Source organism: Artemia sp. Qi Xiang Cuo, unplaced genomic scaffold (assembly GCF_049724085.1).
Source record: "Artemia sp. Qi Xiang Cuo unplaced genomic scaffold, ASM4972408v1 HiC_scaffold_22, whole genome shotgun sequence".
NCBI lineage: Eukaryota > Metazoa > Arthropoda > Branchiopoda > Anostraca > Artemiidae > Artemia > Artemia sp. Qi Xiang Cuo.
The window spans coordinates 7,689,172-7,715,662 of record NW_028297431.1 but is presented as its reverse complement, the minus strand read 5'-3'; the positions used below and the strand labels follow the sequence as shown (position 1 = coordinate 7,715,662).

General features: G+C 36.2%; 2 protein-coding genes across 2 annotated transcripts in view; one reads left to right on the top strand and one right to left on the bottom strand.

The window, feature by feature from the left end:
- The window catches only part of LOC148939109 (insulin-like peptide receptor), a 71,813-nt gene extending 46,254 nt beyond the window's left edge, over positions 1-25,559 (top strand). Inside the window, exons 6-7 of the mRNA XM_089107317.1 lie at positions 6,551-6,653; positions 25,435-25,559. Of these exons, the coding sequence (XP_088963443.1) occupies positions 6,551-6,653; positions 25,435-25,559 (228 nt within the window). The remainder of the gene's footprint in view (positions 1-6,550; positions 6,654-25,434) is intronic.
- Positions 25,560-25,634: 75 nt separating this feature from the next.
- On the bottom strand, positions 25,635-26,300 carry LOC148939108 (protein CFDP2-like). Its single transcript, XM_089107316.1, has one exon. The coding sequence runs from the start codon at positions 26,298-26,300 to the stop codon at positions 25,635-25,637; it is 666 nt and encodes a 221-aa protein (XP_088963442.1).
- Positions 26,301-26,491: the final 191 nt, after the last annotated feature.

Below are 26,491 nucleotides of genomic sequence, written 5' to 3'. Positions count from 1 at the left end.
CCGTATATGAAAGGGGCTGTCCCCGCTTCAGCCCCTCGCTCTTTACGCTAAAGTTTTTTATTGTTTTAAAAAATAAAGTTGTGAGACAGAGTCAAACTTTAGCGTAAAGAGCGAGGCGTTGAGGAGGGACAGCCCTTTCATATACGGACTAATTTCTGTTCGTTTTAAGTTTTAATGTCGCTCCTTACTTTCAGTTTAAAAAACTTGTTTTTTTTTATTTAATTTCTGATCGTTTTTTAGTTAATGCAGCTTTTATTTTGGCTCGCCGTCATTGAATAAGTAAACAAAATTTGCATCAAAATTTTACTTTTCTTTTTCTAAATGGCTGTTTCTAAATTTGGTTCTGACGTAATTTACAAATTAACTTACGTAACGAACTTCTATATTCGTATATTTTTCTTCTGGCATAAAACACAAAGTTGCAGATTTTTGCAGATATGAGCTTGAAACCTATGTTATAGGGTTTTCTGATACGCTGAATCTGACGGTGTGATTTTCATTAAAAATTTTTCACTTTTAGGGGATGTTTCCCCCCTCTTTAAAAAATCAGGTGAGTTTTCTGTGGCTCGTAGCCTTTGATGAGTAATACTAAACTTAATAAAATTTATATATTTAGAATCAGCATTATAAACACATTCTTTTGATACATTTATTAACATCAAAATTCCGTTTTTAAAAGTTTCGCTTACTATTGAGCCGTATCGTTTGTTTTTTTTATTGTTTTTTTTTATTACGTATATGTTATTACGTATATGATGGGGTTCTCCCCTTAGTCAATACCACGCTCTTTACGTTTAAATTTAAAAAAATTTTTAATTAAAAAACCCCAGAATCACAACGGCCGTTTAATTATAATAGATAGCTCTTTTGAAAGCACTAAAAAAAAACTGTAGCGTAAAGAGCGAAGTATTGACTTGGGGGAGAGCCCCCTCATATACGTAATAATTTCTGTTCATTTTAAGTTCTAATGTTGCTTCTTACTTTCAGTTGAAAGTACTTGTTTTTTTTAATTTAATTTCTGATCGTTTTTTAAATAATGCTTGGAAATCTGGCGCTCCCTTCATAGAAATTTCCCTTACCCCAAAGAAACATCCTCCACGGAAAGATTCTCCCGAGTACCCCCCGGCTTCCGCCCCCCTCCCCCCCGCCAGAAAAAAAATTATTCCTGAAAATGTCTGTATACTTCCCAATAACCAATACAAAATGTAAGCAATATGCAAAGTTCATAACTTGCAGCCCATCCCCTGGGAACGGTGGGGGATTAAGTCATCGTAAAAGACATATTTATTAGGTTTTCGACTATGCTAAACACAATGGCTATCTCAAAATTTTAATTGGGTGACTTTGAGAAAAAAATGAGCGTGGGAGGGGGCCTAGTTGCCCTCTATTTTTTTAGTCGCTTAAAAAGGGCACTAGAACTTTTAATTTCCGTTCCAATGAGCCCTCTTATGATATTCTAGGACCACTGGGTCAATACGATTACCCCTGGGGGAAAAAAACAAATACACACGCACCCGTGATCTTTCTTCTGGCAAAAAATGCAAAATTCCACATTTTTGTAGATAGGAGCTTGAAACCTCTGCTATAGGGTTATCTGATACGCTGAATCTGATGGTGTGATTTTCATTAAGGTTCTATGACTTTTAGGGGGTCTTTCCCCCTTTTTTCGAAAATGAGGCAAATTTTCTCAGGCGCGTAACTTTTGATGGGTAAGATTAAACTTGATGAAACTTATATATTTGAAATCAGAATTAAAATTTGATTCTTTTGATGTATCTATTGGTACCAAAATTCCTTTTTTTAGAGTTTCGGTTACCATTGAGCCGGGTCGCTCCTTACTTACAGTTCGTTACCACGAACTGTTTGATCCTATTTATCGTGAAACTCGGAAACTATTTCACGTTTTGGCCTAAGGGGATACTGCCCTTTGAATCTGAAAATAACATAAATTTAGGTTTATTAAAAATGTGACATAAAAGTGTTTTTCCTGGAGTCTAAACTTTTGACATTCTGTAAAAAAAAAAAAAACGCAGCTACGGAGCCAAAGTCATGTCTTAACACAAAGTAAAATGTGATAGACTTGCCTGAATTTCTATTTTACAAAATAGTAGAATTTCGACCGCGAACCATAATCATCGCCGTTACTATTTGATTGATCGTTGTTAATTGTCACTGCATGAAATAGTGTATTAACCACAATTGTTCTTGGAAAAGATTTCAACTTCTTCTTGATCAAAAGTGCCGACAACGAAATTGTTTCTTTTTTTTGAAATTCTGCCACAACAATTTATTATTTTTAATTTACGCCGTGGGACTCACTATTGAAGAAAAGCGTAACCGAGTGCGTTTTTTCCCAAAATAATTTGTCGTCACTTGAAATAAATGTTTTCTTTTAAAATTTTAGGTATCTACTGAAGAAAAGCTTAAGGAAGAAATGAAAGTAAAGAAAAGAAATTGTCTTGATTGTGCTATGAATAGTAAGCAAATAAAGGGTAATAAGCGAGACTCCTAATCTGCAAATTTGTAAATAATAAATAATTTCATAATATTATAAACTAATAATATAGTAAAATGTAGTAATGGTACAATATACTAAAATAAATAATGGGATCACTTATTAAAATAATAATTTAAAAGTAATATATAGTAATCAAAAATACATAATGCGTACATTATATGTTGATTATAGATCTTAAACAAAAGATCAAGGTGAGGACAGTCAGTCCAAAGTAAGTAACTGAAGTAAATTCACATAATCTATTTAAATGTGAATTAGTGGCGTCAATTCACGAAAATTTAGGCGTAAATGCATTTTTCAAAACCTAGGGGCACAAGTTCGTCATTATTTCAGTGAGAATACCTCCAAAAAGGTATTTTTTTTAAAGCTAGACGGTGGCAAAAATCTAGGGAATACATGCTGATTTGGGAGAACTGATGAATATGGTGAAAATTCAGTTTTATGATTGATTATTCAGATACACCGTTTTGGTGTAGAGAATGTGTTTGTAGAGCGTATGTATGCATTTCAGCTGAGAAAAGAACACGCAATCTTTTTTTTTTAGCTAGCTTCTTCCTTAAAAGTTAATTCTTACAGTAATTCTTATTGTCTCTCGACGTACATATGAATTAATGCCTCGGAGCCTGCATGAAAAAGGCGGGATTGTACCTTTTACATTAGAGGAGCAGTCGTCAAGACTAACCGATTGCAAGCCTCAAGGGGTCAGAAAGATATTGGAAATGGGGCCGTATTCTAATCAAGCAGAGTACGAAGTTTTAAATCTGATGACTTAGTTTGAATCGTGGAAATCGAGCCGAGAGTATCTCCCAAGCATAACACCTACCCCATTCCCAACCTGCCTTTGGTGTTCCGCATGGGGCTCTCAGACTCGCGGGTACGATTATTTTTGAGACAAGAACAAACTCAGTATTCCAATTCTATCTGATTTATTCTACGTCCTTTCAAAAACTGCTTGTTGCTACTTCTTCTTCATTATCTGAGGGGCTGCTAACTTTACACACCTGGTGTACGTATCGCGAAAACCACGTGTGCTGCACAGTCCCCCTCGGTGTGGCACATTCCACACAACGCTTGACACAGTTCCACCAGCTTGGCTCACGCCATCTTGTAAAGTCGACGCTCGAGGCGTCCCTTTTTCTTTGCTTTTTTGTTACTCCTGACCAAAGTATAATCACCTACGGAAAAAGTACTGACAAAACTCTCCAAAAGTGACCCCGCGTACTTCAGTGCCTCTAGACGCAAAATGTTGTACTACTTAATCGCTCCGAGTCAAAGTACTTTGCTCCGGCCAATAATTATGCTAGAGCGTGATTCAGGCGGCGAGTGACGTACTTGTTCCGTAGGTGATTATACTTTGGTTGCCAGGTTCGCATAGGTATACAAAGGGTCACTTTTTTGTGTGGAGAGGATAGGTTTTGTCAGTACTTGTTCCGTAGGTGATTTTATTTTGCTCCTGAGTAGTTGTCAAAGATATCTAGGCACGTTTATTAACCAGTATATCATCCTCTATTATTCCAGTATCCAGCTATTCATGATTGTTGGGTAAATTTGTTGCGTATGACGCCACAACCAGGTTTGTTCTTTAGTCTGGTTCTAAGTCAAATAAGTGACCAGTTCTAGAATCCATTGATATTACCTGGCTGTTGCTTCATGGATTTTTTTTACCTTTTTAGACGTGTATAGAATATAAAGAATAATGGGTAGTCTTGCATTATATGGGCCTTTCTAAACAGTCAAGTTTGGTTAATGCTAGTGAAATAAAATATATTATAGTTATGAAACAAATTTAGGCTATATATTTGCATATTAGGGGAGGGGTCGGGGGGTAAAGCACAGAATATATTAAATACGTACCATAACCTAAGTACCCTCCTCCTAAACCACAAAAAAACGACAGTTTAAATATTGTATACGTCATAAAAACCACGCTATTGTTGTATTATCCTATAGCGGTTAACCCGTCAAAAACGGGTTTTTCGTGACTGATTTTCTTGTAAAGACCCATATAATGCAAGAGTACCGAATAATGTATCAAGTCAATGTGAAGCGCCAGCATTAACCCCCCTCTACCCCCCAAATTTTTGCGTCAACATTTTTCTAGTGGTTGGATACAATACTGTTTTGGGTACTGTTTTGCTTAATGGTACACACCGCTATAGACTATAGCAATTTAGCATTGAGACCCGTAAAGCAGGTAAAGATAATTTCTTAAACCACATTGGCCTGACATCACATAAAGAAAGAAAAACGAGCAAAAATGGGGTTTTTATAGGCCAAATGAAGATACTGAAAAAACGAAGCGAATATTTCGATAGGACAAACGCCTCTCTTCTTCAGCGCGAAACGAAACGATGTATCAATAAAAGCCAAAAATTAAAAGAATTAAAACCAAATACCTAACAACCATAAACGCGAGTTATTCGCCAATATCCGCGATTTGCACAAAATCCAAAAAATATGATCTGCCATCGACGGATACTAGCGAACAACTCGCTAGTATCCGTCGATGGCAGATCATATTTTTTGGATTTTGTGCAAATCGCGGATATTGGCGAATAACTCGCTTTTATGGTTGTTAGGTATTTGGTTTTAATTTTTTTAATTTTTGGCTTTTATTGATACATCGTTTCGTTTCGCGCTGAAGAAGAGAGGCGTTTGTCCTCTCGAAATATTCGCTTCGTTTTTTCAGTATCTTCATTTTGCCTATAAAAACCCCATTTTTGCTCGTTTTTCTTTCTTTATGTAAAGCAGGTAATTGGTATTGATCGCAAAGCGTGGTCTCTCATTGAATTTACAATATTTAAACTGTTGTTTTATGGGGTTTGGGGGGAAAGGTACATAGGTTAGGTTACGTATTTAATATATGCTATGCTGTACCCCCCATCCCCCTGATGTGCAAATATATAGCCCAACTTTGTTTATAAACTATTATATATTCATCCTACCAGTGAAGATGTTAAAAGTAGAATAGCCAAGGCTAGGGTATTTTTTCACAGTTGAAAAAAGTCTGGAAGAATAGGAAGATAAGTCTGCAAACTAAGATTAGAATATTAGACGCTACAGTGATGACAGTGGTCAAATATAGCTCTGAAGCATGGACGCTCCGAAAAGCGGATGAAGATTTGCTAGATGTTTTCCAGAGAAATTGCTTAAGGATTGTTCTGGGTACCCGGCTGACTGACCGTATTTCAAACAATAGGCTATACGAAAAACCGCTCTCTAGGGCTATAATGAAAGAAAGGTTGAGGTGACTAGGGCATGTTGTTCGGATGAAGGATGACAGATTGCCGAAGATTGTTCTTTTCGGCCAACCGTCTAGGGCTAAACGGAAATCAGGTCGTCCCCGTCTGGGGTGGGAGGACGTCATAAAGAAAGATTTAAAGGAAATGGGAACTTCGTGGGCGGGTGTAAAAAAGGAGGCTTTGAAAAGATTGGGGGTGGAGGAGGAGCGTGCGTAGCTGTGTTGGCCTCAGGCGGCTTGGTCCTGCGGTGAGTTGTTAATAGTAGTAGTAGTTTATTTCATTAGCATTAACCAAAACTTGACTTTTTAGAAATGCCCATGTAATGCCCAAGTACCTTTAAACTGTTGTTTTGGGGGGTTTAAGGGGGGAGGTACAGAGGTTAGGTTACGTATTTAATATATGCGAAGCTTTACCCCCCATCCCCCTAATGTGCAAATATTTAGCGCAAATTTGTTTATAAACTATTATATATTCATCCTACTTTATTTCATTAGCATTAACCAAACTTGACTTTTTAGAAATGCCCATGTAATGCCCCAGTACCTTTAACCTGTTGTTTTGGGGGGTTTAAGGGGGGAAGGTACCTAGGTTAGGCTACGTATTTAATATATGCTATGCTCAACCCCCCCCCCCCCCCGCTCCCCCCCCCCAATGTGCAAATATATAGCCCAAATTTGTTTCATAAACCATTATAACTGGGTATTTGTCTCTCCCGTTTGACTAGTTTTCTTGATGGAGTCTATAGCGGTGTGTACCATTAAGCAAAACAGTACCGTGTTTTGTTTTACAGGACAACAAAGATGCCAACTCCTGTCCCGCGTGCCCTGCTACATGTCCCTTCAGCCATGATGTGAAGAAACCTCTGTGCTGGAATCATCAGAAGTGCCAGGAAAGTGAGTACTCCTCTTTGTCTTTAGAAGTGATTGGGGGTACTAGGGTCAGATTGCCCCTTGTGAACGCCTCGTGAACTTGGCTAGTGAACGCCGACGACCAAACTACTACACAATGCAATAAGTATGGATTTATAACAGACAAATACGACATTTTAATAGCGTTTTTGGAGAAAAAGTTCTTGAATTTTTAAAGAAATTCAACATTTTTAGCTATTTTGTACTTGTAAAATAGGAAATGTGATCATTAAAACTACGGCACTCGTCTAAAAATAAAAGAAAGCATAATAAAAGTAAATAAAAGGAAATAATAAAGAAAATAAAAGAAAATAATAATAAATAAAAGAAAATAAAAGAAAATAATTATAAAAGTAAATAAAAGAAAGCATCATTTTTTTTGAGGAAGTAGATAACATTCAAAAGAATGCTATTTACTTTATTTGTTATATTTGAATATGTTATATTTATAAATGTTATATTTGTTAATATGAATGTTATATTTGATTTGGGATAAAATTCTCATTCTAGTTATGTTCATTTTTTAGCTCTCTCAACATCCAACAAATCAAAAAATTCACCTCAATGGGTATGTTCCCCTCTCCCTATATCAGCAATGGAATCCGGTAAATGTTTTATGTTTTTGAAGTGAATTAGACCTCATGTCTCATGCTCTTATTGCCCCTCTCACGGCTCCATTGAAGTGCCCTAGCAATATACACGGGGTCTAAACGTTTAGAAGGGCCAAATGTTTTTCCAGGATCGAGGGTTTGATACTTTTTAAAGCTCAGAGGCGGTTTTAGATGAGGCAGAGCACTTGCCCCGGGTTTGAAAATTTTGGGGGCTAAAAATTTAAAATAAATAATATAACGACTATGTCCATTTGTAATTTTAGAAATTTTGTTTTTATTACAACAAAGTAGATCACGCATTAATGCATGAAAACTATTAATAAATTTTTAATTAATTAATAAAATAAATTAAAAATAATTACATATTAATAGTCACATAATTTGAATAATTGATTAAAAAATAAATTATTAATTACTTCAAAATAATTTTATTAATAAATGACAATTGTTAAATTTTGGCCTCATAATTTTGAGAGAGGCATGGGGGGTGGTGCGCTAATATAGATTTTGCCCTTGGTACAAGAGATGCTAGAACCGCCACTACAAAAGCTGATGTTAGGACCCAATATATGCATTTTCTGAAATTAAAGGATTTCACATTAAGTGACCTCAAATTGAATCTAGAGCAAATTAAGGCTTATCAAAGAGCCTAAGGCTCTAACACCATAGAGAAATAAAATTTAATCTTTCGGCTCAAGTGCTGAAACTTTTGATTCCCAATAGAACTGTGCACTGAATTCAGAAAACCAATCAGCACCCTTTGTTTATTTATCTGGAATTTGGGTGTTTGGAATTGAAACAAAAGTGATTAGATACGTTTTCCAATGAAATTTTTATGCTGGATTCGAATCAATGAGCACAGGCTGAGGAATTTTATGGAGCATCTGAGACTGATCAAAATTAAAGGTATCAAACCGGGTATCCGGGTAACCGGGGTATCAAAATTGAAGGTTCTTTGGCTGAAGAACTGAAACACTTGATTTCAATAGAACGTCTCTTACTGAGCTCGAAAATCTAATTTCTTGTATCCAAAGTAAAGATCTACATAGGTACTTACGTATTATATCGACCACACTATTGTTCTTGATATGTTGTAAAACCGGTTAGTCTCAGTAAGATATCAAACAGTTCGTGGTAACGAACTGTAAGTAAGGAGCGACCCGGCTCAATGGTAACCGAAACTCTAGAAAACGGGTTTTTGATACCAATAGATATATCAAAAGAATCAGATTTCAATGCTGATTTCAAATATATAACTTTCATGAAGTTTAGTCCTACCCATCAAAAATTTACGTGCCTGAGCAAATTTGACTGATTTTTGAAAAAAGGGGGAAATACCCCCTAAGAGTCATAGAACCTTAATGAAAATCACATCATCAGATTTAGCGTATCAGAGAACCCTACCGTATAGGTTTCAAGCTCCTATCTGCAAAAATGTGGAATTTTCCATTTTTTGCCAAAAGAAAGATCACGGATGCGTGTTTATTTGTTTGTTTGTTTTTTTTTTTTTCCCAGGGGTGTTCGTTTCGACCCAGTTGTCTTATATTATTGCGAGAGTGCTCATTGGAACGGGAATTAAAAGTTCTGGTGCCCTTTTTAAGTGACCAAAAAAATGGAAGGCAACTAGGCCCCCTCCCACGCTCATTTTTTTCCCAAAGTCACCCGATCAAAATTTTGAGATAGCCATTTTGTTCAGTATGGTCGAAAATGTGAAAACAATGTCTTTTAGGATGACTTGATCCCCCAAAGTCCCCGGGGGGACGGCTGAAAGTTATGAACTTTACCCAATGTTTACATTATTGGTTATTTGGAAGTCTACAGACGTTTTCAGGGGGGATTTTTTCTGGTAGGTGGGGGAAGGAGAGAGTCGGGGGCTATATGGAAGGATCTTTCCATGAAGGAAGTTTTCATGGGGGAAGGGAAATTGCCATGAAGGGGGCGCCGGACTTGCCAGCATTATTTATTGGTTATTGGGAAGTATACAACCATTTTCAGGAAGGATTTTTTCTGGAGGGGGGCCCCGCGGCGCCCAGGACGCGGGAGACGCGGGCCGTGGAGGATGTGTCTTTGGGGTAAGAGATAGTTCGATGCAGGGGGCGCCGGATTTCCAAGCATTATTTAAGAAACGATCAGAAATTAAATAAAAAAAAACAAGTTTTTTCAACTGAAATGTAAGAAGGAATATTAGAACTTAAAACGAACAGAAATTATAACGTATGTGAGGGGGTTCTCCCCGAAGTCTATACCTCTCTCTTTATGCTACAATTTTTTTTAGTGCTTTCAAAAGAGCTCTATATTATAATTAAACGGCCTTTTTGATTCAGGGGTTCGTGAATAAAAATATTTTTTAACTTTTAACGTAAAGAGCGTGGTATCGACTAAGGGGAGAACCCCTTCATATAAGTAATAACATATACATAATAAAAAAAAACAATAAAAAAACAAGCGATACGGCTCAATAGTAATCGAAACTTTTAAAAACGAAATTTTGATGTCAATAAATGTATGAAAAGAATGTGTTTATAATGCTGATCCTAAATATATAAATTTTATTAAGTGTAGTATTACTCATCAAATGAGACCAATCTGGTAAAAATTACTCGATTTTTTAAATAGGGGGGAAAAATCCATTATAATTGGATTGATTTTAATGAGAATTAAAATCACAACTTCAGATCCAGCGTATCCGAAAACTCTCTTACATAGGTTTCAAGTTCATATCTGCAAAAATCTGCAACTTTGTATTTTTTGCTAGAAGAAAAATATACGAATATAGAAGTTAGTTACGTAAGTTAATTTGTAAAGACATCCATTTAGCAAAAGAAAAGTAAAATTTTTATGCAAATAAAAGCTGCATTAACTAAAAAACGATCAGAAATTAAATAAAAAAAAACAAGTTTTTTAAACTGAAAGTAAGGAGCGACATTAACACTTAAACCGCCCAGAACGTATGCCGTATATGACAGGGGCGGTCCCCTCCTCAACGCCTCGCTCTTTACGCTAAAGTTTGACTCTGTCTCACAACTTTATTTTTTAAAACAATAAAAAACTTTAGCGTAAAGAGCGAGGCGTTGAGGAGGGGACAGCCCCTTTCATATACGGAATAATTTCTGTTCGTTTTAAGTTTTAATGTCGCTCCTTACTTTCAGTTTAAAAAACTTGTTTTTTTTATTTAATTAACTAAAAAAACAAGTTTTTTTCTAACTGAAAGCAAGGAGCGACATTAACAGAAATTATTCCGTATATGAACGGGGATGTCCCATCCTCAACGCCTCGCTCTTTACGCTAAAGTTTGTTATTGTTTTAAAAAATAAAGTTGTGAGACAGAGTGAAACTTCAGCGCAAAGAGCGCTGAAGTTTGGCTATTTTGGCTAAGTGGCTTTCTCGAAATTTTTGATCTGACGTAATTTACGAAATAAATGCTTATACGTAATTACGTAACGAACTTCTATATTCGTATTTTTATTAAGTATATTAGCAGGTTCGCCCCCTAGTCAATACCTTGCTCTTTACGCTAAAATTAAAATTTTGTTACAGTTCTTTAAGAATGGCCCGATAATTAGAGTAGATAGCTCTGTCAAAAGTACAAAAAAACTTTAGCGTAAAGAGCGAGGTAATGACTAGGGGGTGAACCCAATCATATACGTAATAATTTTTGTTCGTTTTAAGTTTTTTTTTTATTTAATATCTGCTCGTCTTTTTTAAATAATGCTGGGAAATCCGGCGCCCCCTTAATAACAATGTCCCTTCCCCCTTGAAAGCCTCCTCCATGGAAAGATCCTCAAACGTCAGCCCCGACTCCCCCCCCCAAATATCAGAAACATCCCCCCGGAAAACTTCGGTATGCTTCCCAATAGCCAATACTATATGTCAACATTGGGCAAAGGGCATAACTCGTAGACCTTTCCCCGAGGACGGTGTGGGATTAAGTTATCCTCAAAGACATAGTTATTGTATTTTTTGACCACGCTGAATAAAATGGTTATCTTATAACTTTGATGAGGTGACTTTGGGAAAAAATGAGCGTGGGAGGGGGCCTAGTTACCCTCCATTTTTTGTCACTTAAAAAGGGCTCTAGAAATTTTAGTTTCCGTTCGAATGAGCCATCCAGCGATATTCTAGGACCACTGGGTCGATACGATCACCCATGGAAAAAAAATAAAATAAAAATAAACACATATCCGTGATCTTTCTTCTGGCAAAAAATGCAAAATTCCTCATTTTTGCATATTGGAGCTCGAAACTTCTATAGTTAGGTTTTCTGATACGCTGAATCTGATGAAGTGATTTTCATTAAAGTTCTATCATTTTTAGGGGTGTTTCCCCCTTTTTTTGAAAATAAGGCAAATTTTCTCGGGCTCATAACTTTTGATTGGCAACACTAAACTTTATGAAACTTATATTTCTGAAATCAGCATAAAAATTTGATTCTTTTGATGTATCTATTGGTATCAAAATTGCGTTTTTTTAGTATTGCGGTTACTATTTAGCCGGGTCGCTCCTTACCACAGTTTATAGAATTATCCAGTAAGTTTATCGCAGATCATTTCTGGTCTTCGTTCTCGGTGCGAACAAAAAGCTCCTCCCACTTATTTCTTCACTTATGGATCAATGTGTTTGCGTCTATCAATGAGAAATGGTTACAAAGTGCATTATTCGTAATAGTGGGTTTCCACTTATTTCCGATTGGTTTTGCGTCTGACTTGTCTACTCGTGAAAAGATCTGATGCCGCTTATGTTTATATCTGCAAAAACGTTCTCCGGAGCACTCGCACCCCGGTCCTGGTTTTTATAATGGGTGAGATAGAGAATGATCATACTGGATAATATATAAACTGTGCTCCTTACTTACAGTTCGTTGCCGCGAAGTGTTTGAAAATAATCGTTTGACTTTATACGTTGGCACCAGAAGCGAGTATTTCTCTTTGTATAGGTAGTTGGGTTTCCAATCTCCACAAGAGAGTATAGGTTACAGTTTTTCTCCTTTTTTTCGTCCATGCCGTCCAACAGGCTCTGTTGCCATTGCAGTAGTAATCTAAGTTATACTTTGATTCCTTTATGTTCCTTCCGGTGTTATTTGCCCACTTTACGTTCCATGGCACCTTTCCATGGCAGATTACCAGGCTGAATATTGCTACTGTTGTCAATTGAATATAGAACGGGCTGTTGTCAGCCAGTGTGGTCTCAGAACTTATTTGTATTGGTTACGTAATTTTTTTGATTTAAAAAATTCTATAGCTGATTATCCTTTTTCAATTTAAAAAATAGTCCAGAAGGGGGAATACCAGTTGCTTAAAACATCACGAATCAAACGACCCCCTCCCCTCTTTAAAGGGATATCAATAATCATCTTGACGGTTGTTAGTTACGGGGAGCAGATGCTCGGTCCTGAGGGAGAGGGGTAATAAACGAATAAAGGTCACAATTCTGCTGAATGGTGTTTTTTTTTCTAGCCAACAAGGAGACAGAATACCCTCATTATGTTGTTATCTAGGGGTCATCTAATTTCAAAAATTCTTCGTACCAGCTGGTATACAGTTACGCGTGGCAAAAGTAGATCATGTGTGGCATGGTGTGGTGGAACAAATATAACTCCAATATATAATGGACACTCACTAAGATGGAGAGTAGATGACCCCTCAGATTGTCATTAGCAATTTATGGAGGGGGAGAATTGGAGAATACATAAATAAAACGGAGGAATTTTGTTCAAAACGGAAAAAATTACGGTGTATTGTTTAGGGGAAGGATAAATTTCTGTTTTTGGGGGAGGCTAAGCTTTTTTTTTGTAAAGTCTGTGTCGGAATACTTTATATATTTTCAGTTTAATTTATTAACTTTTAGCAATTAGCCTAAGCTGCAATAATTACGAATTCGCAATTGCTCAATTTTATTCTAGAGATTAATATATTTTGGAGTTGACATGTTTTATTGTCTAGTAAGACATTAGTTGCGAAACCTGTCTTTGACAATAAATCTCTCCCTTTTGAAGTAGTACCATATGTCAAGGGGAAGGGTAGAACAATCGATACTATTCCACGAGGCAATTCTCTTCAGTTTGCCAGGATTGCGAGACAGACTACGGAGGTTGTAGTTTCTCGTATTCCCACACTAGGAGCATAGACTGCATAGTAGTAAGTTCCACTAACAAGGTGATGGATGATAAAAAAAAGCTATCTGAAGGAAGGTTACAAAAACAGATGAATGTGGATTGACGGTTAATATACATATGCTGAATCACTTTTGATTGATTAAAGTCAAAAAAGTGAAAACTGTACTTGTCAATTAAACGAAACAGACAAAAGAAGTTAAGTTAAGTTAATTCTAATTAAATATAACTTTCATATAACCTTTAGTTTAGACAATAATATAATTTCGTCTATATAGTTGCACATTAGGGGGGTGGGGGTCGTAAAGTATTTGGAAACCCCTAATCTTAATCTATTCTAACCCCCACCCTCCCTAATGTGCAAATATATAGCCCAAATTATACAAGTTCAATGTATTCTGTCACCCGTAATTTGTCTTTGTGGCTATGAAACTGTTTTTCTGAGACCTAACCTAAGCGTAATTGTTGACTGTTTTTCGTTTAATTAACAAGTACCATGAAAATATTTAGATATATTTCTTTTCAGTAAAGTGCATACTATTTTTTGGTCTTGAAAAGGCACGGGGGTTGTCAGCTCAACTCATGTTAATTTCTGCTCGTACTGAGTTTGACCCGATTACTTTCTGTTCGTTTTAGGTTTCGTCTATTTATTGATGGTGATTTGTGGTACTTTTACGCTTCGAAGTTTATTTTACTTTGTTTCGGCTCATTTTTGGTTTAATGAAGTTCTTTACTTTTTTTTTGAAAACTATTTCAAGAGTGTTTAATATCGTATACAATAGCAGTCATACCTCCCTACAGGGGAGGCTGGTAGAACTTCCTTAGCGTTGTAATTAAATAAAAAAACAAGGTTTTTTTAGCTGAAAGTAAGGAGTGACATTAAAAATTAAAAGGAACAGAAATTATTCCGTATATGAAAGGTGATGTCCCCTCCTCAACGTCTCGCTCTTTACGCTAATTTTTTTTTATTGTTTAAAAAAAGAGTTGTGAGAACGAGTCAAAACATTAATTTCTTAAGTTTTCTTAAGATTTAAGCAGCTTAAGAAGTTGCAGCTCTTGCAGCTATGAAGGTGCAGTTGTCTTTGGGAATAAAAAGATGTTAATGTTTGAATTTTTACGAACGAAAAGCGTCGTCAAATTTAACTGATTAATATTGCTTAATTATTTTCATGATTCAAAACGGCAACACTGACGAAAAACATAATCCTTCTGTAAAAGCTTCGTAATTTTGAAACAATCAAAAGAAATTTTTTTGAAAATTGCGGTTTCCAGGTATGGAAAGACCTGAATGGGTAGAGGAGGCCGACAATTTCATTATTTGAATGTCCTTGGTACTTTATATGAAACCTACTGTGTACTTATACCTACCTACCCCGTCAGAAATACTCGCTTAGATTCAAGTTGTGTTCAAGTTGCCGTTGTGCAACATCACGTGAGTCTTCCCTGAGTTAAAAATCAACGATGGGTTGCTTTTTTACGGACAATTACCGATTATATAGTATAAAAAAACGTTTTGCCTGTATTTTTTTCAGCCATCACCGGAATTCATGTGTGAACGCTTGGCTTCTCAGACATGAATGTCTGAACAGACATGTCTACGCAAAGATGTCTACCTAGATATGCTTTGTATTTAGTTTTTTTTTATTGATAACTACTGAACTGATAAGTAGATCTTTTCACTGATAGTATGATGGTTTGAATGTCAAATACTCTAAGGTTTGCTAGAATGAGAAAATATTGTTTCTGTCTGAAGCTAGAGTTTTTGGCATTGGTAAAGTGCCCAGAAATTCGAGAAAATTTGTGGTTTTGTGAGTGCCCCCCCCTCCCTGAATACGTCTCTGATGTGGAGTTGTAGTTAAAGCTCCAAATATTTACGAAGCAAATTTTGTATTTTAGTAAAAATCAATTATTTGGTTGCTTACTTTATGAACAAAAAATACAAAATATAAGAAAAGAAAAGGATGCTACACCCGACTATGAAGTCCCAACCGGCAATGCTGATTTAGTTAATTAAAAAATCAACACTTAAAATTCAGTTGGAAGTTTTAGTAAATGAAGTAAACCTTGCTTTTTTCCGAGTGAAGAAAATCAGGTGATTTACATAGATGTCGTCGGGGATTCACTATGCCTAATGCCTAACTGATGAAAAACAAATAATACATAAATATTTTTTTCCGTGTTTTTACATAATTTATTGCCAACTGGCGAAAATTTTCACGAGCCGCGCGACTGGGTCGTGATCAACACTTTGTTAACCGCCGCCCTAGACAAAACCAGCGCCACTTCTTGGTCCGTTTGGAAGATTCCTCCCAATCCCTTACCTACATCTAGGATTACAAGTTTGTAAAACACGATTTTACACTTCAAGTTTATGCAAAGAGTGACTAGACAGTTCATATTTCGCTAACAATAGGTCCCATTTAAAAAATTCACATAACATTTCACATTTATTATTTATGACATGCATTATTTACTATAATTTATGACAGTTACGCAGCCAGCGACGATGAAAGGGAGATTAATTCCTGAATGCAGCCTGGAAGGGGAGGGGAGATGATCCCTTTTTCCCAAAAGACATTCAGATGTGTCAAGTAAGAAAAATAAGAAATATTACCTTTAAACCTTGGTCTTACTGGCCCCCACCCCCATCGGTAAACTTCCGGGAAGCGCTCTTATTAATTGCAATAAGTAAGTAATAAAAAGAAAGTTGTATTAAAAAATAATACCAAATTTTTAATAAGTAAGTTGTAGGGCTAAACAGGGATACGACCAATTGAGTGCCAAAATAGAACGTTAGTTTTAAAACCTTTGGCCTTACACGAACTATATGCTATCTATTGGGGGAATTCAATTAATTTGATTTATTATGCGGTTTGTCAAAAGACAATCTTATCTAAAAAAATCGAATTTCCACCGTTTGTCTTTCCTAGTTAATCTCGCTTACACAGGCGCAATAATCATGTTGTCTTTGCTGTGCATAAAGTGGCCCAGATCTAACACCTTTGATGATTTTGTTTTTATTCAGCACTGCGAAGGGATACCCATTTTCCGCCACCTAGTATTCAGAACGCCGCGTGTGTCGCGGATTTCCATCACACTGCACGGTTGGCACAATTCTGTCACATTTGGCTGGCGTCACCCGGCACATAATTGCTGAAAGCTCTGCGTTCAATAAACATAATGCAATTCATTTTTGTAATTTTTGGCTTTCAAATGAATTAAGAGAAATTCAGAGCTTCTTGGAGGGGTGTAAAGAGGGAAGCTTGGGATAGATTAGGTTGGAAGAGAAGTGTGCGCAGCTTTGTTGGTCTAAGGTGGCTTTGTGCTGCAGTAAGTTTTCAGCTCACTAATAGTAATTGCGGCACTTGTGTATTATAGCGACCGCACTGTTGTTCTTGATCCTCTCTAAAACTGGTTTCTCTGTGTCCACTCGGAGATAATTAGCTTAGCCTGAGTGAGATAAACTACTATGTAGGTATATTTTAATTAGATTGTCAATATATAGAGTTGGTTTGGTTAAACTAGGTATTTAATATAATGTGTTCTGGGCGGCCCTTTTCCCATAATTCTCTGTTGTAGTTTCCGTAATTTTGTTACTGAAGTATTGTATTTTCATCATACTTTGGTATATTTCATTATGATTAATCTAACTTGACTTCTTGAGTATGGTCGTTACAATACATAAGTATCGTAATTGCAATCAGTTCTGTTGATCACGGGGGAGGTATGGCAAATTGATAGAATCGATTTATGGTTGCTAGTTTTTTTGATTTATCTCACTACGATTCTAAGAAAGATATTTCAAAACGTCAGGACTGGTCACACGACGGGATTAACAATGCTTAAAAAGTCCTAGCTTCCAAACATGATTTATCTATGTCATTTTGGCAAAACTAAAGAGGTTGATGACGTTTAGATATTGTATACGCAGTAGGCTCAAATGACGCACGCCAGAATGGAAGGTCATTCACATCCTTGGTAATTGGCAGAAATAGTTCAATTTACGTGGAGGCCTAGTATTTTGAAATTATTATAACCTTGAAGCATGTAATTGACTTGTTCCTTCCACCCTCCGCGAGAGTTTTAAGAAGAAGAAGAAGGATTTATTGAAAAAAAACAACATATCAACAAAAAATTATTGCTGCCTCCCCTAAAAAGCAAAGCTTGTCCGTGGGGGAGGTAGAGTAAACAAAATCCTTAAAACAAAAAACACTTGGCCACCGACACCACTAATACCATCACACTAAACAATAAATACAAAATAGTATCATATATTATACATCCTCTGGGAACAGCATATCAACAAAAACCCCACAATAAATAAATCAATTAATCAGTCAAAACTCATATTCAGCAAAAAGCAGTTCCTTAATGATTTTTCTAAAAATATTGGGGTCACCAATAGTCTTAATATCACTATTCAAAGTTCAAACTATTCCATTTCCGCGTACCTCTATAAAGAACAGAAAAACATGAACGGGAAGATATACCTCTAGGTACACAGAAGTCCGCGCTACCCCTTGTATCATGAGAATGAACAGTAGACCTAATGGACAATAAATCACCAAAACAACGAGGCTGAACATCCTGCTGCAGTCCAAAAATAAACCACAATACATAGAATTCACAAAGGCCTGCAGCCGGCAAAACTTTTAAAGTTGGGTAAATTTCTCGAACAGATGGAGATATACCGGCTAGAATTCTTACTGCATGATTTTGTAGGACTCTTGGTTTTAGGGTAGAAGAAAAAGTAGAAAGCCAAATGCTTGAACAATAAAGTATATACGGGTGTATTAAAGAAAAATAAAGATGGCGAAGGACAGACTTGGGAAAACAATGTTGGAGTTTCTTCATTATACCGAGATTTCTTGCCAGAATTTTGCTAGTTAAAGTAACATGTTCCTGAAAAGATAGTTTCATCTATTACAATCCCAAGGTATTTAAAAGACGCAGTCCGTTTTATAACGCCATTGGGCATATCTAATTCCTTGATCCATGGGTAAAAGTTTGATGATCGCGAGAAAATAATAAAGTTAGACATGGCCATGTTAATCCTTAATTTATTTACCCTCAACCATGCTGTAATTCTATTAACTGATTCCTTCATGGAAATCTGTAGCAGCTCCGCTGTCTTAGCTGTGCTAATGGCTGTTGTGTCATCAGCAAAAAGTGAAAATGTTTCATTAGTCGGGTTTACCGTTAGTTCCTTTATTCTATAGCAAAAATTATTTGAAAAAAACTACGTTTTCTAAAGAGTTAAAGAGGCTGAGTCACAAGTTCGAACCTTAAAACGTACAGGGATTAGAAGGTACAGTTGGGGGGCTGAAGGCCTCCATGTTGGTAATACTCGCGATTCCTTACAAATAAATTATAACCAGGGATATGTAGTAATTGCGAGTTATTATCATTTAACCACGTTTAAGTTAAAGCGATCACCTGAAAGACATTAGTATTTATTAATTCCGATAAAAAAAAAATTATGCGCAGAATTCAATCCCTGACAATTCTAATGAAAAATGTTAACGCCAAAATGGCCCCTGTCACAATGCAAGGGTAGTATCTCTTCTTTAAAAATATACCTTGATGGTTCATTTGTGAAAATCTCATTAGCATTAATATCTAAATTTATATTTATCTTTTCATTAAACTGGCTGGAAAATCAACCCTTCGACTTTCAAGTTGCAGGACATTGCTGTTCCCAGGAGGAAAAACGATATCTCTAACCATCATCAATAAAAGTTAATGTATGTGACGGTAGAGGGTGGCGGTGGCGAAAAAAATCAATATCTACTAAACATATATCTAGGCCTAGATAAATACAAAAAAAAAAAAAAAAAATATATTCCGGCAAAGCGGACATACAATTTAAAAAACAAAATTATTTCAATCTTAATGGCACAAAGCAAAACCATTAAAAAAGACATCAGCCCGCTACCACCCACTCAAAATAATTTCACATTAACAAACATTTTAAATTATTTACTCAAAAATAAAAATTATCATTAACCCAAACATTTCAAATTCATCACTATCAACTTTACCATATCTATTTGATTAAACCAAGCGAAAAAAAAGATAATTAACCAATAAGTTAACTAAACACATTCAATAAAACACACATTTTTTAACACCTCTGGAAGCTGTGGAGGGAGGAGGCTTATGTGCTAGTTCCTCAATCCATTCATCAAACGAAAACTTCACTTTCGTACCACCCGGACGTTCAAACTGAAGGTATGGTGAAACTGTGTTTGATATCCATGAAATGATACCCATCGGTTTAAGACATAATTTTTTTTCATGAAGTTTTTTTCTTGCCTCTCTCACAGAAAATGGGGCATCATCCCTCAAATAAATGTTTCCTGGTTAACTACATTTGTTCCTTTAAGCTTCTTCCCATTTTTAAGGATTTCAATCTTGTTTCCACGGGTTTTTACATTAACCTTAAAATATTTCTTATCCTTTTTTATTGCAAAAACTGAAAAATGGGGTATTACTGGTAAATTTAGTCCATCCGTACATATCTCGGTAAACATACGTTTGGCTTGATCTTCATCCTCATAGACTGCATTCCATAAGCCTATCAGACGTACATAGGGTCTTTTCTTTAAGATATTTAACTTCTGACTGCAGGATAAAATTATCATTTTTCAACAAAGAAATGTCATTTTCTACAGCATTTGTACAAGACTTAATCCCGGAGAATTCAGACCTAGGCTAATTGCTCTGATTCAATTGTTTTTATTCTATTTTCTACTACAATGAATCGCTGTTCAATTGATTGGACTGAGCTATGAGTTTCACGCATAATGTCCATCATCTTTGCGATTTCCTGACATATTTCGGGTACTTGTGGCAATATCCTCGCTAGAATCAATATCTGGACGACTCCTTTTATTTTTTTTCTTGCCCATCTTAACTTAGTTATAGATAAAATTGACTTACTGGCAAAAGAAGAAGCCACCAGTCCTAAATCAGTCCTTTTTCCCCACTGTACTATTTCTTTAATCTCATATCACGAATAATTTGAGTCATAAATCACTTTGGAGGAATAATAGCTAATGATTTCCGTTGTTGAGTTTTATTTAGGGAAAGGCTTGTATTTTCAGATTGTACAAAGTTTTCATTATATCACAGCATGCAGATAATTTAGCAATAAACCATCGTCATTCATTTCATTACGTAATTCATAGAGTGGGCGATAGCAAGCAATACGGTCTTAAACGGTTGAGCAATGAATCATGACTATTGGGGTTTCTCTGTTGGCAAATTGACGGATGTGGTGTGAGGGGAGGATGCAGAATCAAGGGTCTAGGCGTTTACCCCACCGGCGGTTGCCCCCTCCCTCAACACGGAAAATACCCCTCGCCCCTCCGGAAAATAACCCCCCGTGGAAAATAAGATTTTCCAAATTGTGTAAAGGTATTTGTGTATTGTGATTTTTGGCACTTTTTTGTATAAAAAAGGAATTTTGGCACTTGTGTATTGTGCGCAACTCACTCAAGTTTACGCTGTGTAAAATTTAAGAAACACCGGTTTTTTCGTTCATTTCCTCGTTACTTTAAAAATTAATTTGGGCTATATATTTGCACATTAGGGGGGAGGGGTAAAGTATAGCAGATCTGCATATCAGATAGATAGATAGATGAGTGCATTTTAAAGCCAAATATATTGCCATGGACACAGTAAAATAACGTAAATGAAAGGCACAAATAATATAAACTTTGATCAGTGATCATCATAAACACTTAAATGAAACACTACATTCAGCTAATATTAGTTCTTAACACCTAGCACTTCAAAAAAAAAACACTGGGATTTTTACTTTATATATATATATATATATATATATATATATATATATATATATATATATATATATATATATATATATATATATATATATATATATATATATATATATATATTTTTTTTTTAGTTAGTTAGTTTGTTAACAAAATTTCCAGATACCTCGCTATTCTTCTGTTATTTTTTAGTGGTCATATACCTAGAAAGAATTGTTTCCTGACTCCCCCCTTATGTGCAAATATATAGCCCAAAATATGTTTCCCATATATTCTGTCTTGTCTTGCCTTGTCTCGTGCTAAGCTGAAAACAAATAACGAAGAAACCGGTTTTTTCTCGAGTTTTACACAGCGTTAACTTGAGTCAGTGGCCCATAATACACAAGTACCAAAACTCCTTCCCCCTATGGACATACAAAAAAAAACTCAAATAAAATTTTCAAATTTGGAAAGCCTTATTTTCTACTGAGGTATTTTCCACGGGGGCATTTACTACGGGGGGAGTGTTTTCTGCGGGGAGGGGGTACAGGAATGGGTGATGTTATTAAGCTGAAACTTTCAGCGTGTGTTGAAGGGGATGTTGAAGAAATCAAAGGTGCTATGCGCATACTGCTAGCACGCAAGCTAGTGGCTATTTTCGCAATTTGTATCATTATAAAATTAGATTATTTTTTTACTTTCAATTTTTCAAAGAAATTGAGACCTGATAAGGATATAAAACGTTTTGGAGAAAGCTAAAAATTCTAAATATAGAAGAAAACGGTAAGGTAGAAGAAAACGGATTGAACAAATCAATAGATATTGCTTAAGCGTATATACACTTGTAAGCTTTATCTTTAATTTTAAAGAGTTGGACCAGTCCATTCAATGGTCCTTACAAACTAGTACATTAATTTGCAGAGCTAGATATTCAAGTCCATAGATGTTTCATGTAAAACAGTCTTTATTTATATCAAAGCCATGGTTTTCTACATACTTATCACGTACAATGCATACGTTCGACTCTCTCTCTCCAAAGGCTCAACACACCAATATATACGTATCTTTCTATGGGTTTATGAATATTTTCTAGGAATCTAATCACTTTTCACATTACTCTGGTTAAACACATATTCAAGGAAATCCTTTGGATTCCGTGACAAGCGGAAGTTGTAACAAAAATATTGACAGCTAGGTTAAACTATTAACATAATTTAAATCAGGAAGGGACTTTACACACTGATAATCTGAGTTCAACAGAAAATGTCACATAACAGCTTTTGAATTTCTCTAGCTGAAGCGTTTTTGTGCACCATAGTAGAATTGGCCGCCTACTGGATGGCAATGACTCGCTTCTTATTTCAGGTGTAAAAATAACCAACTTATTAATCAGGTCGCAACTAGAGCAGTCTCCAGAAAGTTATTCTTGTATCTCGGGAAGTCCTGGTTTCTAAGAATTCGGACGCAATCTAGTTCACGAATATATTTTTTTTTTTTGGGGGGGGGAGATCTTTTGGTTCCATCTTCAGTTAATATAAAACCATCTTTGAATATCTGTTGCAGAGGTGACTATGATCCGTTTTTTTTTTCAAACGCGGAAGTAATGCATTCACTTACTGATGAGGTCACGAGCATATTCTCTCCTGAAAGCTATTCTTGTATCTCGAAAATCCTGACTTTTTAGGATTTTGGACGCCAGATACTTCACAAATATGTTTTTTTTTTTGGGGGGGGGGGGTTCAGCTCTAACAGGTTTGTGGGGCTAATGCAATTTAGGGATTTTTGTCAATGCGGGGGGCATTTTAATCTTGGCTAAACCTATCATGGCCCTGAAGGTCTTCAATAGGATTCTTGGAGTTCCAAGAAAAACCAATCCCCTCAAGGTGAGGAAATCCCATTCTAGAGTGCTGCCTAACTTTCTTTCAAGAGTCATTCTTTTACAAGTGTTGGTGTATTGGCCAATGAAAGGCGTAACAGATAAAAGACGGTCGTTGATAGACGTGCGTTGCTAAGGAGTGCTGCGTGTGTTGCAGAGCTTAAGAGTGTTGTTGATCTTCAGTGGCAAAGAAATAGCTTTTAGTTCCGTCCTCTCTCTCCGCCCGTGTAGTTCTTGCCTTTCTTGATTGCTTTCGACAATATTTATCTCTTGCTATTTTCTAATTAATTAAAGCTCAATTAGTTAAAGCTCTAATTAAAGCCGTTCAATACAAATTAGATTCACCATATCCATTATATGACCAGTACGGTCTCACAAAGAAATCACTTCTTCGTCTTCCTTACGACATCTGATTACCACCTCAATTTCATCTATTCGAACATTTTATGTTCAGGGGTCTGTAATTTCAATCAGCTGAAGATTCATGAAAAATATTAAGGGAAAAAATATAATCGACTATATTCGACTAAAAGCAATCAGATAATCGAAGTTGATTCTCAGTCATTCAATTTTGGATTAAAGATTATTCTTAATATTTTGCATGATTTATTCTGAAGGTTTATTCTGAAAAGTCTACGTGGCAGTGTAGCCCTAATGTTGAGCGATATATCCCCTATGGGTTTTTTTTCTCGGCCTCATTATATAGAACTGATGATTGTAGATAGATAGGAGAGGACTCAATGGACCGAAAATAAGGAAATGAATTACTCTTTCAAAGTGAAAAAATTGATAGGGGGCCCCAACTGCCCCAAAACTAAATAAATTGCTTAAATTAAAAGTAATGTTTAACCGACTAATTGTCTTTGTATTTGCAAGGAACGGATTAAAAGAAAAAAAATAGTTGCAAAAATTAGTATCATATTCACTGTTAATCAAAACGGACATACTAATGTAGTGTTGCCAGTTGTCTGGCTTAAAGGATAGCTGTTATAAGAGTGAAAATGTGCCGAAAGCTCTGTTTTTCTAGTGAAAATATACCGAATGAACGATTTCCCCCTCCAAAAATGCGCCAATTTGAAAAATACGATGCGCAACCGCACCAAAAAAGCGCCAAAATGGTGCAAATGGTTCAATTTGGCCATTCTGTACTGATGTCGGGGGAAATCTCGATGAGACTTGTGTATAAGATTGTCAAGTTGTGCAATTCTCCCTTTAATATTTTACTAAGAAAAACTGTTAAAAATGTAACATTAGTCTTTCGGGGGGTTAGAGGGACGTGGCTGCTTCACTATGTATCTGTTAAATTTCTAGCCTAATTGCATATAGTGCTGCTATGGCAGCCTAAATGTGACGTTGTTTAAAGTTTGACTTGTTTAAAATGTGACGTTGTTGATTTGTGAGCCTAAATGTGACGTTGTTTATTTCATAGCCTAAATGTGACGTTGTTTTAATGTGAAGTTGTTTAAAATATGACGTGTTTAAAATGTGTCGTTGTTTATTTGGTTAAAAATGTTTTCAAAATTCACATTTTTCAGTATTTATTTTGTTCATAAAATGTGCCACTTAAAAAAAAAATGGCGCATACAATTCAAAAAAAAAGAAAACAACTGCCGGACCGTTTGGGGAAAATGTATGGAAAAATTTGAAAACTAAAGAATTTACTCCAAAAATACTGAAACTCGAATTAACAGGTATACACATACTCCAGAAGTATTTAGAATTTAGTAGTACGGCTGTCGCAGCGGAGTTGGTTGCGCTCTACGCTGGATTTAGGATTTGTCCGATAGGGCGAGAGTTCGAATCCTAATGTACCCACTTATTTGGTTTAGGACGGAAGGCAGTGGCGTGACTGTAAGCTCAGCCGCTTAAAAATTCCGGAAAAAAAGAAAACAACTACCAGATCGTGCAGGAAAAATGTATGGAATTTTTTTTTGAAAACTAAAGAATTTACTGCAAAAAATACTGAAACTCGAATTAACGCCCCCATGAACGAACGTTTAATGAAGTCATACTGATAGTGAAGAAGTTATGATTTAGGTGTGTGAAGTTATTTTGGAATAGTAATGAGGATAAACAATTACAGAAACTGTGATTTAAACATAAATATATATATATATATATATATATATATATATATATATATATATATATATATATATATATATATATATATATATTTATATATATATAATAAAATATCGTATATCGATATATGAAAGTATATCGTACTTGGTCAGCCTTTATACAGGTGAGCCACGTTTTCTTTTCCCCCCATGTCGCTTTTTCCATCCCGAAAGAGGTGTATATCTGAGGGCTTTATTGACAAAGGTGTGGTGTGGGCGGCGGAGTGTATTGCCGAACCATCGGAGTCTTCTTTGTTTAATTATAGTGTCCAAATCACGTCATTGTAAATACTGCTGGGAGAGTTTGGTTCCTACAGGTCATCAGGGCTACGACTTGGATTATGGCAGCGCCGATTATCATCTATTGCTGTGGAGAGTTGGTGCTGGTTAAGTAGTTTGTCAAAGTGCTCCTTCCAGAGGTAAATTATATCGGTATTCGAGAGTAACTTGCCGTTTTCACTTGCAGTCATGATCCCCTGCTACATCTAGCTCCAAGACCGAAATGGCCAATGGCAGACTCAGCATTAGATACTTTTCCCCCAATTCTGGCGTTAAAGTCGCCTCCAATAAAGAGAAGGTCTCGTTTTGGGACTTTCTTAAGCGTACAAGTTAGAACTTGGTAAAAAAGATCTGTTTCGCCCTCCGGTACGTCTCTGGTTAGAGCATCAACTAAAATAACTGATTTGTTAAATAGGTGGCCTTTGAATCGTGCTCTTGCTACTCTTTTTGAGATTGGTTCCCACTCTAAACGTGACTTCACTGATAGGGTGCTTAAAATGATGCCCACTCCCCCATACGCAGATCCATCACGGGACCCGTAGTTGAAAAAGGATAAACAAGCGCCTCCCTCAGGAGTTATAATCTCTGAGCCTTCCACAATGCCGTTTATTCGAGTTTCTGAAACGCACATTATGTATATGTTGTAACGCAACAATTCTTCAGCGATAAACGACTGGGTCGTTAGGCATTTCATTGAGCAGACGTTCCAGCACTCTACACTGAGGGGTTGTCTATGCTTCCGAAGTAGTACCCCAGCTTGCCAATTTTTCAGAGAAGACGCTGATGAAACCTTCAACGCAGCGCTTGCCGGGGAAGTCGTAGTATGGGTTGGACTCTTTATATTAACTTGCATTTGGACGTTACGTGGAAATATATTTAACCATGCAGGTCTCCACTCCCTGATGGCACCCTCTGCGGTTTGGCCTAGCAAGAATTGGGATAGGCAATTCCGGCCTTTTCCACCTGACTACCATGATGAGGAAATCGCAGTCTCCTATGTTTAACTAGGGATGGAGATGGAAGACTAGACTAACCTGATGGGGG